Source organism: Monodon monoceros, unplaced genomic scaffold (genome assembly GCF_005190385.1).
Source record: "Monodon monoceros isolate NGI ecotype Baffin Bay Population unplaced genomic scaffold, NGI_Narwhal_1 Super_Scaffold_5, whole genome shotgun sequence".
In the NCBI taxonomy this organism is placed as follows: domain Eukaryota; kingdom Metazoa; phylum Chordata; class Mammalia; order Artiodactyla; family Monodontidae; genus Monodon; species Monodon monoceros.
In genome coordinates, this window is record NW_021703782.1 from 47,154,437 (window position 1) to 47,172,885 (window position 18,449).

General features: G+C 35.8%; 1 protein-coding gene across 3 annotated transcripts in view; it reads right to left on the reverse strand.

The window, feature by feature from the left end:
- Positions 1–2,506: 2,506 nt before the first annotated feature.
- CNTLN (centlein) overlaps positions 2,507–18,449 on the reverse strand; it is a 336,853-nt gene continuing 320,910 nt past the window's right edge. For 2 of the 3 annotated variants that reach the window (XM_029202569.1, XM_029202571.1), the window contains exons 24-26: positions 17,900–18,085; positions 15,334–15,411; positions 2,508–3,215 (exon numbers count right to left, since the gene is read on the reverse strand). In XM_029202569.1, coding sequence (XP_029058402.1) covers positions 3,114–3,215; positions 15,334–15,411; positions 17,900–18,085 — 366 coding nt within the window. In that variant the 3' untranslated portion in view covers positions 2,508–3,113. Of the gene's footprint in view, positions 3,216–15,333; positions 15,412–17,899; positions 18,086–18,449 lie in introns of all 3 variants that reach the window. The other variant, XM_029202570.1, reaches the window with a different exon arrangement.

The following is an 18,449-nucleotide window of genomic DNA, read 5'->3' on the forward strand; positions in this document are numbered from 1 at the left end:
TCTTTAGTCTGTTAAAATGGTGGCATGCACTGACTGATTTTTGAATACTGAACCAGCCTAGATCTTGCATCTTCTGACCAATATCCTTCATGAACATAGAAAAATTCTAAATGGAATCGAAGCAAATTTGCGTTAGTTTTCTGTTGCTGCAGCCACAAATTACCACAAACTTAGTGGCTTAAAACAGCAAAAATTTAATCTCCTACAGTTCTGGGTATGCAAAATTGGTTTCACTAGGCTAAAGTCAAGGTATCAACAAATCTGTTTCTTTCTGGAGGCCCTAGGATACAATCCATTTCCTTGCCTCTTCCAGTCTCCAGGAGCTGCCTACATTCTTTGGTTCATGGTCCTCTTCATCCATACATACACCTATGGGGGTAGCATCTTCAAATTTCTCCATCCCTCTGCTTCTGCAGTAACACTGCTTTCTGTATGTCTCCTCTTGACTCCTTCTTAGAAGGCACTGGGCCCAAAAAAATAATCCAGGATTATTTCTCCACTTGAGATCCTTAATTTAATTATACTGCAAAGTCCCTTTTGCCATATAAGGTAACAAATTTAGCCTATCACACTCTATTTCTGTGTACTGTCTTTGGTTTTGGTATCTGGGTAATACTATGCCATCTCATTTTTATTTTTTGTAACAAAATTCTGCTGTGATGAGACTTTTTTTTTAAGATGTTGGGGGTAGGAGTTTATTAATTAATTTATTTTTGCTGTGTTGGGTCTTCGTTTCTGTGCGAGGGCTTTCTCTAGTTGTGGCAAGCGGGGGCCACTCTACATCATGGTACGTGGGCCTCTCACTATCGCATTCTTATTGCAGAGCACAGGCTCCAGATGCGCAGGCTCAGTAGTTGTGGCTCACGGGCCTAGTTGCTCTGCGGCATGTGGGATCCTCCCAGACCAGAGCTCGAACCCATGTCCCCTGCATTAGCAGGCAGATTCTCAACCACTGTGCCACCAGGGAAGCCTGAGACATTACATTTTAAATTTTGTAATTTTTTCTTACTGTTGCTTTCCCATGAGTTGGGAATATTGTGATGAGCACTTAGTCTGATAACATATATATTGCATTCTTTTAGCATAGGTAGAGTGTCATTTAATAAACATAATGCTTTGCCACTGAATTCAATAAAAAAATAATCCACACTTCACTGTGATTAAAAGTCTGACATTTGGGGCTTCCCTGGTGGCGCAGTGGTTGAGAGTCCACCTGCCGATGCAGGGGACACGGGTTTGTGCCCCGGTCCAGGAAGATCCCACATGCCGCGGAGCGGCTAGGCCCATGAGCCATGGCCACTGAGCCTGCACGTCCGGAGCCTGTGATCCGCAACAGGAGAGGCCACAACAGTGAGAGGCCTGTGTACCACAAAAAAAAAAAAAAAAAAAAAAAAGTGACATTTGACAGCCATTTTTCTCTTTTTATTTTTACATGATGGGTATGCACTGGTACTAAAAAAATTGCAGTATGGTAGTGTTTGTGACACAAAATGTTGTCAAGTTGTAACTGTGTCACTGTGACTTGCAGTCCTACAAAGTGGTGAGCACACTACCTATGGTCTCTGTGAGAGTACTAACCTGAACTACTGTAGTGTGAAGGCAGCCATAAACAGTACTAAAACGAATGAGCACAGCTGTGTTCCGATAAAGCTTTATTGATAGACACTAAAACTTGAATTTATATAACTTTCACATGCTGCAAAATATAATTCTTTTTGTTTTTAAAGCATTTAACAATGTAAATATCATTCTTAGCTTACTGTAGGCCACACAAAGACAGGTGGCAGGCCAGATTTGGCCTGTGGGTCATGATTTGCCAACCCCTGCCTTAACCTCATGGGATCTATATTTTATTTTGTTTTGTTTTGCGGTACGCGGGCCTCTCACTGTTGTGGCCTCTCCCCTTGTGGAGCACAGGCTCCGGACGCGCAGGCTCAGAGGTCATGGCTCACGGGCCCAGCCACTCCGCAGCATGTGGGATCTTCCCGGACCGGGGCACGAACCCGTGTCCCCTGCATCGGCAGGTGGACTCTCAACCACTGCACCACCAGGGAAGCCCAGGATCTATATTTTAAAGCAGGGGAGGGGGGAAAACAAGAAAATAAGTAAGTGAAGAGGTAAAAGATGCTTTTGTGTTATAAAGGAAATTAATAGCAAGATGGCCAGAATGCTTCTTTGAGGAAATATGTAATGCAAACCTGAATGATACGCAGGAGCCAGTCATAAGAAAAGAGTACAGAGTATTCTACAAAGAGAACAGCAAGGGCAAAGGCTGGAGGCAGGCACAAGTCTGGTGAATTGGAAGAACCAAAAAGTCAGGTGTGGCAGCAACACAGAAAGACGAGAAATGGCTTGGGAATGTTCGGGAATCTAAATAAGGATGGATGCCCATTGTTAAGAATTTAATTTAATTAGCACACTGTGAGGACTAGCCTAACTAATACACTGGGTTTGTGGCCCTTGCTAATTTATATGACCACACAAAATACTGTGAGTTAAAAAAAAAAAAGAGGGAGCAAAGGAGAAAATGTTTTTATTTTTGCTGAACTGTTCTAGGAAAATACAATATCTCCTATATAATCCAGTAGACTGATAATAGATACAATTGGACCACACCATTTATTTCATTAAATGCTCATCCTTAAGTGATAATGCTTTACTTTATATTTGCTTACAATACAAATGTGTTGCTTATCAGGTGATTTAAGGCCATTTATAGCAGGTTTACATAAAAAGTGTAGTTTCTTTATAAAACTCAGAACATTAAATCCTCAGTTCACACTTCTTTCTTTTGATATTCAGACCAATTTGTGTATGCCAAGCTTGTTCTAATTCCTTCTAATGTACTGGAAAGAATATCATTTTCAAGTCTGCATTGATTTGTGGCAATATTTGTATTCAACAATCAAATGCTACACTATTTCCTATTAAATGGCTGTGCACTTAATTAGTTTCACTTGTGCAGCAATTAATTGGTTTCACAGACTTCTATTTTGGTATTGACCCTGACTATTGATAGTTGAAGCAGATACTGTTATCAGGACTGCGATGCATGTTTTCCGATCACACCACATAAAGTTTTCACGTTTGAAAAAATGTTCTTAATCATAATATCATCTAATATCTTTCAAAATTGCAAAATATTCTTCAACTAGTTTCTTTTTTTCATTTATTTTCTCCAGTACTGCTTCTAGTAAATATGTGGCCAAAGGAAGCTGTAAAAGAAACACAGAAAAGAAGATCAAAACTCTATATTTTCTTCAGTTCAGAAACATATACTAAACATCATTAAACCATTAGAACTCAGCTATCTGCAACTTTGCACCCATAATGGTACCCTACTGGGTCTCTTTTCAACTGATCTTGTTGGTTAGTGTGGGTAATTTTGTCTTTTATAATAAAAATGATAAAGGAGCAGAAGTAAAATGAAAAAAGATAAACGCCTTATTGAACAATTCATGGTTTACTGACCATGTTAATGTTGTAATCTGCAATACCAGCAGTTAAGCCATTTATCTTCAGTCAGCTGATCAATAGCAGGTTACAGTCCTCTCTAGGGCCCAGAGGCCCACAGTAGTACTGTATGTTCATCACTCATAAAAGGGTGAGAAAGAACTATCAATACACTTGTCTGTGTTAGAGCTGAACATCTCAAGAATTGTAGGGTGAAATTTCAGAGGAAAAAAAATGGCAAAAGTATATCCATTGATTAAGTTGTTATAGAAAAGTTTGGCATATCAAAGTGTAATACACATGTTGCAAACTGCTAAGTTTATGAAATATAGATTACATTTTTAAATTTCATAATTTATATAACTTTTCTGGTAAAGTTTTATCGTTCCCTGTGCTTCACTGAGGTGCCCGTAGAACTCACACAATACACTTATGGGTTATAAGTGAAAGAAAATCCTAAATGTTGCCCAGTTACCTCCCAAAGGCCTACCAACTTGCTTTTATGCTCCTTCCTAGCCATCTAGTTTCATATAAAACGTTTATAACAGTCAAGAAGTTCAGTAAGTTATTTTTGGAATTGTCTTTTTGATTAACCAGTAAAGACTACTTTTGTCTCCCTGAATATATTAACGAGAATCCTTATCAAGCCCAGTCCCCTTCCCTACAGGGATGTAGAGTCAGGCCCTTCTTTGTGCTAGGACAACCACCGACAGACAGCAACACTGGTCAGCATCTGAACAAAATCAGCCTGATGTCCGCTGTGTGAGTTGTTCAGCTGTGCTCAGATCAGCTATGCTCAGCTGTTATTGTATTTAGCTAAACCCAGCATAATGGTTCTTTTCTCAATGCAAACTGGGAAAAAGAGAAAAGACTGGCCAGTGGCAGTGAAACAGATTGGGCAGTGAAACAGGTCCAAAAGGCACAAACAGGTTAGGCAGGCCATGGAGAAAATAGAGAGACCAGTGTTGGTCCATAGAATTGCCTCATATCCTAAGTAGCTTTCTAGTTTAACTTCCTTCTTATATTTATAATAAATTGACTTCTCCTTAAGATACTCTGAGTCTATGTCAGGATAGACTCTATCTATAGTCTATGTCAAGAGTTTTAGACATTTGTCTTACTTGAAACTTACCACTAAATAAAGCATAAGATACAAAAATATCACATTTCTTCACTTCTTAAGATACAGGTGAATATAAGATACCCACATTGACTTAAAAGCAGCTTTTTCTGGAAAAAAGAAACCTATCACATTAAATATACACAAATTGCATATGCATTTCAATTTCAGAAATGTGAAAACGTGAGGAAATGCATCATAGAATCAAGGAAAAAATATATTAGATTCCCTTTTGGAAGATAATGATACTCACTGCAAATCCTTACTTTGAGAAAACTGCCCCCTGGGATGCAGAAAACAGTTATATTTGGTGAAACTGCCAGTTTTACAAATGAGACAATTTAAATTCTCAGGGCATTAACATTAGATGTTAAAGGAATACTCACACAAAGGCAAAACTACCAGGTAACTTTCTTTTATTTTGGCTATGGCACTCAGTACCATATGCATTCCAACAAAAGAGCAAACAAACAAGATGAGAATAACCTCCCATCTCTTCCTGGTAGAAGCAAAAGCAGAAATGAGTGTTTAAAAAAGTTGTTCTAAAAAAAAAAAAAAAAAAAAGTTGTTCTAAGAAAAAAGGGTTCTCCGATCAAATAAGTTTGGGAAAGAAACCAAACTTTAAAATGTTATTTTATTTCAGGATCTCTTAAAGACTTTAAGGTGCTAATGGTACTGTGTTTCTCCAAGAGGGCAATGTAATACCCTGTTTCTAAATTCATTTGTCCGCACTTTTCTCATAGTCTATTTATCATGTGGAACTAGTGGTCCATGGAATACACTTTGGGAAACATGCTGGCTCTATGATTTCCTGTATAATAATGTCACAGCACTTTTACCAGGCCACAATGTACTGACATTAATCATCTTATTTGCACAGTTCATTTTCAAGTTAAAAACTAAAGCTACTCTTATTATCTTGTGATCAGAACAATTTTCAGCATGTCATGTACTTGGACATTTGGCTTCTTCTTATCTCGAAGAATCTCTCTTCCAGGAAGCCTCCAAAGTGGAACATGAGGTCCATTTACTAATTTATTGCTGACAACCCCTTTTATTCTTTTCCTCAGGCTCCCAATAAAAACGAAAAGCCCCACAGTTAAACACAACTGTTTGTCAAACCTGTTATATTGGATTGTAAGCTTCTTTTAAGCTTCATACAGAGCCTAACACTTCATGCATTTCAAAAAGCAACCCATCCTTTAATCAAGATGCATGATTTGTGCACATCCATCTGCCCTTGTAGGTTCTTCTATTTTTCTCTACAAATAGGTCAGAAAAAGATTAGTATCTGCCTTTATATAACATTAGACAAAAGTTCATATATCTTAAAAGGTAGTTGGAGATGGTTCTTTACCTATTTTAATCCAACTTTTCTATTTTCCTTTTAAATACAAAGATTCCTACTTTTTCCCCCTCTAAACCCAGTGTTCTACTTTCTGCTTATGAATTGTAGTTCACTGGCAACCAGCTTTCAAACTGGTCTTAAAATTTTTTTTTTAATATATAAGGATCAATTGTAATTCTGTAATAATATAAAATTAATGTAATTTATGATGAAACAGTTAATAATTAAAACAAAGTTAGAGGAAGACTAAGGAAAAGTCAGAATTATAAAACATTTCATAAGATAAACAGCAAGGTCCTACTGTATAGCACAGGGAACTATACTCAATATCCTGTGATAAATCATAATGGAAAAGAATATGAAAGAGAATGTATATATATATATATATGTGTGTATAACTGAATCACTTTGCTGTATAGCAGAAATTATCACAACACTGTAAGTCAACTATACTTGAAAAAAATAAATTAAAAAAATAAACATTTCACAAAACATACTTATTTCATAAAATATACTTATTGTTTTCAAATGAATAAAATAACAAAGTAACTGTTAACCAAAATTTTTTAGTAGATCTCCTTTCTATTTTACAAATAGTTCCTTACTTATGGAGCAGACTCAGTACATATTCAAATAATAAATACACTAACAGCCTTGGTTTTGAAAATAGCCTCTCTTACCAATTTTACACTATTCATTTTTCACAAACTTTTTTCATAGTACAGATAAAAATTTCTGATTAGTGAAGGATGAATTAACAAAAAGTTTTGTTTTTTGAGAAAGGTTAAAAAATGGGATTTTTAGTTAATTGGTTATTTTTAGTTAATTGAGAGTAATCACTTATATCACATAGATTATCACTAACTTAAATCTCATAAATTATAGTTAATCTGAAGACTAAGTGGAATATAATTTAATCTACAGTGACTCAAGAAAGCTCTTCGAAATCTTATGGTACCATATGAATAGCAATTCTCAGCATACAGATATAGAGTAGATAGAGTTACCACTGAAACTATATTTAATACATAAAATGCCTCAGGAAGTGCTTTAAAAATTCGCACTGTTTGCTTATTTGTTTGCCATATTTTTTAGAACTGCAAAATGTTTTAAAAACACTAAGAAGATGAGGAAATCTGAACTTTTTAGAGTCTAGATTAAGTGCAGGTTTATTTCGTACAGGCAGCATAGAGTCTGTTCCTTTCTCTCTCTCTGCATTCTGGAGGGAACTCCCTCAGATACAGAAGAAAGCACAACCGTTCTTTTACTGACAGGATTTTGGATTTGGATTGAAGTGGCAACCTGACTAGCCAACAGCAGAGATCTTTTCTCACTTGCCCCATCAAATATACGTGAAGCAACAAACCCAACAATTACGCTGCCTTGGGTTTCATCTCAGATGGCATGTGCCGGGGCCTATGAAGTCCAGAAAGTCCGCTGGACTTTCTGCATAATTTTATTCTCTTGCATAAAAAAGAAGTGATACTCTTAGTTACGTCACTGCAGTTACACAGGCTTGAACTCTTCAGCACAGGGGAAAAATGGACGGGGGAAGAGCTGATACTGCATGAGATCTCTTGGAATGGGAATTTAATTAGGGCATCGGAATAACTGTGAGTTTTGCTTGGTCTATACTGTAATCTTAAAGTGGGTCTTCCTGGTCATGCTGGCTGTCCCTGTTGCCAAAGGTGACTTCTCTTACTGGAAGGACTTCCCCTGACTTCAGATTTTAGGCTTCTCTTATATGTAAATGCCTACAGATGTCTGCGTTTAGAAAGTGGTGTGCCAGTGACACAACCTCAAACTTACCGCTCACAATAATTATGGCTTCATTTAGAGGTGTTTCTGTATAAAGGTAAGATATGAATGATAGTTGCAGATGTTGGAGAGCTATGTTGGAAGAATAACAAAGCCTCAAGTCCATAAGTGTGAAACATACAGATAATTTATAGCATCAGCACTAACTGGAATGTGCTCTTAATAGTATAAAACTGAAAAGTTTTGTATTGAAAGAAAAAAATTGAAATGAGTACCTCTTTAAATCTAAAGGACAAGATTAACATTTTAACCATTTTCATTCTTATTTTTGGTTTGAAAACTATTACCAAAAGATACTGCTTTTAAAATAAAAATTGATAATGGCTATTCTGACCGGTGTTAGGTGATACCTCATTGTAGTGTTTTTTGTTTTTGTGGTACGCAGGCCTCTCACTGTTGTGGCCTCTCATTGTAGTTTTGATTTGCATTTCTCTAATGATTAGTGATGCTGAGCATCCTTTCATGTGTTTGTTGGCAATCTGTATATCTTCTTTGGAGAAATGTCTATTTAGGTCTTCTGTCCATTTTTGAATTGGGTTGTTTGTTTTTTTGTTACTGAGCTGCTTGTATATTTTGTATAGCTGATTCACTTTGTTATACAGCAGAAACTAATACACCATTGTAAAGCAATTATACTCCAATAAAGATGTTAAAAAAATAAAATAAATAAAATAAAATATAAAAATTAAAATTGACTTTAGCAGAGCTATACTCAAAGTAAAGATATTAAATTTTATGTATTATACCTGCTTTAACAAAGGATATGATTCAGTGAGATTTTGAGTTTAGTAAGAAACTAATGTAGTCTGATTATTATAAAATTAAAGATGGAAAATTTGTAATAAATAAATATTTATACACCCACTCTCCTATCTTGTAATTAAAAGATTGAACTTGTTAAAATAACCAAGCAAGGTATCAGAAAGAACAATTTATTTATAATTTAAAACTGGCATTGAATTGTGAGCTAAGTTTCCTAAATGTTGTTTATATTTCTGGCACATTATCTATCTATCTATCTATCGATCGATCGATCTATCTATCTATCTATCCTTCTACCTATCTACCTGTCTTGGTGTTCTGCTGAATATTGAAGTCTATATCTGCTATTCTTAAACTTTGGTGAAGGCTATAATTTGTTTTCCTTTCATTTCTCCCCAATTTTTTTTTTTTTTGCGGTACGCGGGCCTCTCACTGTTGTGGCCTCTCCCGTTGCGGAGCACAGGCTCCGGACGCGCAGGCTCGGCGGCCATGGCTCACGGGCCCAGTGGCTTCGCGGCATGTGGGATCTTCCCGGACCGGGGCACGAACCCGTGTCCCCTGCATCAGCAGGTGGACTCTCAACCACTGCGCCACCAGGGAAGCCCACCCCCTGCAATTTTTTATAGTGGTAAAATGCACATAAAATTTACCTTTTAACTTTAATGACATGTCTTTTTTCTGGTATCATGAAAGTAGGCTTTAATTTGTTAAATTAAAAAAAGAAATCCCAGTAAGGCTCTGAATGGAGAATTTTTAACTTTTGCTGCTTCAGTTGGATGTGAGGAGTAAGTGTATGTGGGTGACTGTGTGGGTTTACGTGTGTGGAGAGAGTTAGTGTGGGAGTTTGCAGTATGTGCGTGTTATCAGTGTGTTGTAAGTGCAACACTGAAAGCAACAGAGTAAATGTCTTCAGGGCTGTAAAGAGAAACTTTCTGTTAACCTTCAGACTGGAAGTTATTCTATTTACAAAAGCCAGGGAGATTTATAAAACCTTCTCACTGCCATATTGCAAAGCATCTATAGAAAGTAAGCATAATTTTGCAGAAAGGGCACTGGGGAAAGAGCCATTTAAAATTTCACCATTTGCAAGATCTGAAGCAACTAATAGGAACAGGGATATCTAAAGCTAAAGAAAAAACATCGATCAAAGTCTATACTTTCAATTATCAACAACTGAAGGCAGAAAGAATTTTTGACATGGTCCCAATACAAGAAAATGATCTACACAAAGCGGATGAAAATGGACTGAATGAAATCTAGAAAAGGACTAACAAACAACATAGAATAAGGCAACAACAAAACAAGATGAAGACACATTTTCTAGCCATTTCTGGCTAAGTGTTTTCTATGTAAATCCTAGTAAAGAACCATATTGTTGTTATAACTGTATATTATTTGTTTTATACAAGTATACATATTTTAATATACATACCCATAATTCTGTTCAAGTTAACTGTTTAAAAACTTTCATAGTTTATATATTTTAACTATTTGTTCATTGCCCTCCATCACCAGAGATGTAAGCTCCATGAGGGTAGTGATTTTTGTCTCTTGTTCACTGCTATACCACCAAACCTGAAACATTACCTTACATGCAGTAGACACTCAATACACGTTTTAAAAACGGATTTCACAGCTTGGGTTCAATTTTATCTCCACTAATTCTTTCCACTTCCTTTATAAAATCACAAGTACAAAAGACTGTTTCAGGTATTATTAAGGCCTGAAAACAAAACTAAGTGATCCTTACTATAATTTTAATTATGAGGATCAGAATGGACAGAACAAATAAACAATACCTCTTAGAGGGCAGAGTATAAATGACTCCTTTTTGTTTGCATATATGAGAAAGTAATATCAGCTAGAGTATGATAGAGGGACAGCTCCTTCTTTGTCAATTGAAAAGAAACATATTAAGTATGAAATAAAATAATTTACCTCATTTATTCATAGTTATGGCCAGTAGACAGAAATTCAAATTCAAATGCATTTAATGCAGCCCCTGCTAATGGTGGGGGACATAGCACATGAGATATAAGAACTTAATTGGGGACTTCCCTGGTGGTGCAGTGGTTAAGAATCCGCCTGCCAGTGCAAGGGACAAGGGTTCGACCCCTGGTCTGGGAAGATCCCACATACTGCTGAGCAACTAAGCCCATGCACCACAACTACTGAGCCCATGCACCGCAACTACTGAAGCCCGTGCTCTAGGGCCCGTGCTCTGCAACAAGAGAAGCCACCGCAATGAGAAGCCCATGCACTGCAATGAAGAGTAGCCCCCACCTGCCATAACAAGAGAAAGCCCATGTACAGCAATGAAGACCCAACGCAGCCAAAAATAAATTTTGAAAATTAAATTTTTTTAATTAAAAAAATTAAAAAATAAATAGTCTCTGGCTGCTAAAAAAAAGAACTTAATTGGATTTACTTAAAAATAAAAAGGTATTCTTTTTATTCTTCTTCACTGTGCCTCATATTAAGGAATTCATTTTTTAAATGGAGATATAATTCACATAGCATAAAGTTCACCATTTTAAAATGTATAATTCATTGGTTGTACAAGGTTGTACAACCATCACCTTCATCTAATTCCAGAACATCACCTTCATTTAATTCCAGAACATTTTCATCACCCCAAAAGAAACCCTATACCCATTAGCAGTCATGGTCCCTCTTCCCCTATCCCCTGGCAACTACTAATCTACTTTCTGTCTTGATAGATTTGCCTATTCTGTACATTTCATAGAATGCAATCGTACAGCAAGTTACCTTTTGTGTATGGCTTGTTTCACGTAGCATAAGGTGTACAAGGTTCTTCCAGGTTGTAGCACTATCAGTACTTCATTCCATTTCATGGCTGAATAATATTTCATGTATGCAAATACCATGTTTTATTTATCCATCCATCAGTTGATGGACCTTTGGATTCCTTCCACTTTTGAGCTATTATGAACTATCATTGAGCTGCTATGAACATTTATGTAGCAGTTTTTATATGGACATATGTTTTTACTTATCTTGGGTATATACCTAAGTGTGGAACTGCTGGGTCATATAATCTCTACTTTTAACTTTTTGAGGAACTGCCAGACTGTTTTCCACAAGGGTGGCACCATTTTACCTTCTTACAAGCAATGGATAAGGGTTCTAATTTCTCCACATCCTCACCAACACTTGCTATTGTCTGCCCTTTTGATTATAGCCATCCTACTGGGTATGAAGTAGTATCTCATTTTGGTTTTTGGTTTGCATTTCCCTAATGGCTACTGATGTTGAGCATATGTACATGTGCTTATTGGCTATTTGTATATCTTCTTGTAGAAATGACTATCCAGATCAGTTTCTTTTCTTTCATTGTTGAGTTGTAAGAGTTTGAAATGTGTTCTTAAATGGTTAGATTTCACTGAGAAAAGCCACACAGCAGGTTGGGATGAACTAATGAAAAACTGTGAGTCCCTGAATACTGTTATTGACATGTATCAACTAAATTTTTTATGGCTTCAATCACTGACATCTCTCTCTACCAAATCTGATCTACCTCTTTTGATCCCTAAAACTTTTAAAGGTATCATCATCTTTCTCATCATATAAGGTATTAAACTCACCTCTCTTTGGTTTCTGCTTTCTGACCCCTTCATCTAATCTCAGTACTGCTATGGATTCAGTTTCTATAAAGTGGGTCACATCTATCTTGTCCTTCCTATTTTTATAGTGAGGGCACATGCAGGCCCCCACTTCCTTTTGCCTTGACTACCTTCTTGTTCCCAGTCTCTTATCCTTTCAAACCATCCTACATGCTGATCTCATGTATCTTTCTAAAGCACAACTCTGATTACATCCCTTTCCTGCTCAAAGGCGTTTATTGTTTAGTCCCAGTCTACTTTTCCTATTTGTTTTTTTTTCTCCCATGTCCTAAAACACAGAAAAACTAATTTTGGGTGGTTCTCCCACCCTATTATAATCATTAATTTGCTTGCTTGTCTCTGCCATAAACTGTAAGTTTTAAAAAATGTAATAATGCAAAAAGAGGAATTAATACAAGTAAAAATCTTCAAAGAAATTAAAAGGCAGCTATGCCATAAAAAATGAAAGTAGGTATTAGAACAACTTTTTTTCAGTGTGATTCTTATTATTAGAAATCTGTGGGGACAAAGGTTAGATGCAGATAAAGATCAAATACTTAAAATTACCAATTGTATCAGGACCACTTGAAAGGAGGACAAATATTACATTCTGTGTTAAATATAGATAAGTTAAGGTTTTAGACCTTTTAATTCTCATGCACTTCTGGCTAACAGTACCAGTAGGTATACTATTGTGCGGGCCCATATTGCCACATGGCAGGACAGCTTTTTATTTTCTGGTAAATATCTTATTTATATAAATTTTAATCCAATGAATGTAGAGAAAATTTTCTTTAAGAGAAAATAGTTCTGTGGCCGAATCCTTAAACAAAAGATAAAACCACAAGGCCAGATTCACTCCTATGATGTCAGAATTCCATTACATATACCACCCAACACAGAGGGAGGACATAAAAGGGAAGTTTTCTTATAATTTTATTTTCAAAATATTTTAATCATCAAATATAAATACTGAATTAATTAGGGTTCTTTTCAGGGAATGCGCTCAATTATTCCACAGCTTCAAGATCGTGTAACCTCAGGTACACGGAGCTGCATGCCATAAACTAAACAAAACAAATGAATGAACGTATTTATACTTTTGCCCTCACAATCCTGTGAGCATAATTTAGACTCCCAAAAACTGGTGGACAAAGAAAACCTTTTCTAAAATTCAGGACAAATATAATTGCTAGAATTGAGAAAGAAGAAAAGTAGGATAAAAAAAAGATGTTTTCTATTTTATAGATTTTTCTCTTGGGTGTAATTATAAAGTGACATTCAAGTGCAACCAATGAAGTCCCTATTTTTTTTCTCACAGAATTCAAAGGCATCAGCAAAACCACCTATGTCAGTAATAAAAATAAAAAGTCTTTGACTTTTTAAATGTTATCATACTGTCACAGTGGAATAAAATTAACTTGACAAATGCTCTAAAGGCACATGGTGCAGTTCATCATGTATAACAGCAACAGCAGTGGTTTCCCAGTGTTCATAGAGGCTGCTCCATTAAATTTACCTCCAGTCAATAATTAGGAGTCCACAAATAAACCTGGGCAATTAAATCAATACTGCCAGGCAATTATATTCTAGAGCCCAGGCTCAGTGGCACAAAAAGGCACTATATCAAACTGCAGTATTAAGCAGTCTAATGCCATTTTCAACAGGATTTTTTTTTACAATAACTGGACAGAATAAGCATACATCCAGATAATATAAAATGTATATATGTATATCTACATGTGTTAGTCAAAAACTCAGATCTGGTGTCAATAGAGCTTTAGTAAAATTTAATAAAGATTTATACATATCGATTTGTTATTTTTATGTTCATAACTGACGATAAAACTTCCATATTAAAAGGTCATACTTACAAGTTGAATGTTAAAAAATCCACTACAAAGTTTATTTTTATAACTTTCACGTTTAAAAAAATAACCTGTAACAATCATTACTGAACTCCTTTGATGTGCCAGGCACTGGGCTGGGTGCTGGGAATGCAACATGATTGAGAAATGGCCTTTCTTCTCAAAAGCAAGAAGGCTTTGCCCAGCACCTGCACATCTGCACTTCAACAACTTGAGGCAAAAGAGTGCCCATCACCTTCTATTACTATTGATAGTAATAGTGTTTCCAGATAATGTTTCAAAAATATATAAAATGGGTACTAAGAATATGAATAATAGTTCATATATTATTTACTTATTCTTGACTTTTCCAAAAACATAGATACTGCACTCACAGAACAATATTTTTTTTGCTATTTTGAGAAATATATTTAAGCTGTTTTTAATCCAGTTCATTTTAAAAACAGACAACAATTAAGTTGAGCAAAAAGAACTATAATGAAAAAGTTTTGGAATATATTACATGCTGTCAGTGATATCAAAACAAAAGTTGGCTATGACTAGAAAAGCAGGGCTCTCACCTGCCAATAAACTGCCCTGATCACTTACAAGAGGGGCACATCCCAACAGACTATATGTGTATTAAAAAAAATACTTGAAAGGGAAGAAAAAGTATCACACAGGTCACAGCAGCAGTCTCAATAGACCCCCTCAGGGATTTCAGCTCGTCTTGGCCTTGTCATCCTCTATGCAGCTTTCCACTCGGCCCAGAAAATGTCGATAGGAAAATGTTTGAGGGGCCTCTGGTGGAAATTTTTTCATTCTTTCTGCATTGACAGGATGCCAAATCAATATTTACTTCCCACTAACAAGCTGCTCGAGGTCTCAGTAGAAAATATTGTAGAGAATGCAGGAAGACACAGTAATAAACAGCTGTCTGGCTGTGAGGAAAACATGAATTGACTGGAAACAGGTCCATAGTAAAAGGTCACTGAAACCCATGAACTCCTCAGGTGTCCATATCAACTACTAACTTTAAAGACACATAATAAACAATCTCTTTTCCTAAGAGGGCTGAGAGAATGGATCCTTTTCAGTCTAGCAAGCATAGAGGTTGACTCAATAATTTAATTAATGCCTTTGCTAAAACCCATGTTGGCTCCTTCCCAAGGCATTTGCTTCATTTGTTAAGTCCGAAAGTACAAATGGAGAGTTAACTTTCCTGTCTACCTACTAGAATACTTATTTACCTAACAGAAGTAACGTGTCTGTTTACAAAAAATTAGGCATCTAGTAACAAAAAAGTAAGGCTTGGAATTTTTATCTGCAAGTTTTAATATATGAAGTAGAAAAACAAAATACCTGTCCTTCAAGAAGTTTCTGAATGTACAACAGCCATTCCTTGTCATTTTCAGCATCGATCTTTGTCCTTTCGATTTCCTGAAGGAAAAAAATAAAAACACTGTTGTTAATTTCATTTATATGAACTTGATCATACTGTTAAATACTGAATAAATCTAGAGAAATATTGGTGGAATTAGATTCAGCAAAGAGCAGCCTGTCCTTTCAAAGTAGGGAATATTCAAATCGATGCTCTTTAATGTATAAATATCTACCTACGTGTGGAAGATAAAGCTATATTTCTATATTTCATAATATAATTCAGGAACGTTTTATTTCTGCCTTCACAGTGGAGCTCACACTGGACTGAGGTGGAGGTGGAAGTGATTAAAATAAAATGAAAAAGAAAATGGAGCTGTATAGAAGAATCATTTATAAGTAACCCTCATAAGATGACATAAAACCTTATACTCAAAGCTCTGACTTATCAGTAGATAATTAAGGAGTAATTGTTATAATCACAGACAAAATAGGACATGCATGGTTCTGGTGTACTCAAATGCTTACTCATCTAAAATATCCAATAACTAGCTGATAGGTAAGGGACGCTCCAACTTAAAGTACTGTTAAGTCACTAAATATTTTCAATGCATCAATTATCAAGGTAAAATATTCTGAAAGTACAATGTATTCACATGTGCAACTGATTATTCAGTTAAAATCATGATTCGGTTTGCAAAAAATGGGCTTTTCAAAACGGGAAGGATTTGGAAAACTAACATTTGTTGAAATTTACTGTATGCCAAGTATCAGGCTAGGTACTTCGCATAGGTTGTCATAGTGTTTTACGTGAATTTACAAGAGTTCGATGTAGCTTAAAGCATAAAATTCAGGTGGTTTGGGCTCTACTTGGGTAAGTCACCCAACTCTTTAGACCTCTGAAAGATGCAGGCGGGGATCAGTCCAAATAAGCTCGATTGATAATTAAACATAGTAAATATATCCAGGTGTGTGCACCGAGTCTTCACAGAACAGTGTGTTTTTTTCCAGGACGACTTCCATTTAAGGTTGTGTGGTATGCATATTTTGGTGCTTGGCATCCCTGGCTCCAAACTGCATCTGCCCAGAGGCCAGGGTGCCATTTCTTCACAGAAATGTGCTAGCTACTCTTTGGGACTAACAAGAGAGATCCTTTTCTAATTAATATACTCAAAGGGGACAACTTTTTCCAATTTGTCTACTCAAAGGGGGTTCTTTTTTCTAATCTGTAAGCCCAGCAAGGGCATCTTTTAAGACCACACAAAGGCGGTGATGCTGTCTTCCAGAATATGTATCTGGAACACACACACATATACACACATATACACATGAGGGATTTTGCTAAGTCTGTTTGTTTTAAAACTTTTAGGAAACAGAGGAGGACTCTACCTTAATTTTTTGTTAGGTTTCTTTTTATCAATCAAATTTTAATTAAGTGTCCATAATAAGATACAGTTAACACCCTTGCCTCAGATACTATTATTTCCTGTGTGTCTTATATTTGATACTGTATTTCATAATGCTTTCGTACTTCAAAGTTCAGAATTCACAGACACTGTGGCATAGGTGCTGAAAATAGGAAACTGATAATTCACTATCTTATTCACCCATAGGATGAAAATAATCTCTGCAGGACTCCTTTGACCTCTTTTCTAAGAATTCTTAGCAGTTTAAAAACTTTTACAAGTTGTAGATCTGCCCTATTCCAGAATTTTTTTGAGAAACTGATGGGGGAGGGGTGCTGAAGGATGTTCTCATACAAACATTTAAGTCTATCATTTTATTTAGTCATTGAGCAAATATTTATGGGAAAGCTAAGAGTACCATCATCTCTTTAATCTTTCTAAACAATAAAAAATCTAATATTTATGTATTAAAGTTCAGAGACTTCACAATAGAATAGGATTGAGTATCCTCCACAGGTTTCACGGAAGACTGTGTATGAGATTCTGCTGTTTATGAGGCAATAACTATCAAAAATGCAGTGCCCTCCTCAGGAGGTACAGAAATGCTACTGAAGACCTATGTGTATATGCACATAAATTCACTCAGATGGGAGTATTTTCCCCACTTTAAAACAATAAATATCTTTTTCTATAACTTGATCAACAATAACTTTGAATTTAGCTAGAAAAGCCAATATATTCACTACATTAAAAAATCTCATGTAGGACGAAAAATCCTCAAATCAATCCTGACCCAGCTAACTAAATCCATTCAAACAGGCTTAATTAAAAATACCAGCTTAAAAGATATATGATGAACTATAGAAAATGGAAGAGACAGGAAAGGATAACTGACTTGAATAACAAGCAAGCAGTTCTAAAGGTTATGTGTACTGGCTTACTTCTGTATTACATAGTTAAATTTCTCTAAAGGTTTTTTGAGTTGGTTAATACTTTTGATATATCTTTCATTGGTACACTAATATTCTTGCCTTCATTAATATTATCTTAAAGATGAAATTCTAAGAATTATAAAACAAAAATATGTACTTACATTCAATGTGTAACAAGCCCATTATTAATAAATATTTAAGTGATCTTACTTCTTCATCTTCTGTGTCCAATATTTCCTCTAGATCTGACCGTGAAATGTTCAGGATAGATGCTGCCAAGGTCTGGGCTTTATGGGTTGAGGTTTTACAAGCATCCCTGTTTTTCTGCACCTTTTTAAGTTCGCTGATTTGTCGCCTTATTGAATGGACATCATTTTGTAACTCTCTGACCAAAGCCTACAACATATTGGAAAGAATGTGGGCTCATATGGAAGTCATAAATGAAGAAAAAGCAGTCATAACATAAAAATGTGAAGATACTAGCAAATAATTTTTTATTAGGATTACTCTGATTTTATTTATATTGGAACATAATGGATTTCTCTTTACTTATTGTCAGAATGCAATAAAAGCTCTCGCAAATGACCACTTAACCAACTTGCTGGATTAACCAAATCTCTCCAATCCGTCTTTCAGGTTTGCAACTGTTATCTTGGATGGTGAATACTTGTAGCAGGCAGGCTACTTAGCATCATGCCAGAGCACAACTACTCCCACCAGTTGAGCTGATGCCAATTGTCAGATCTATTTATTCCTAAGT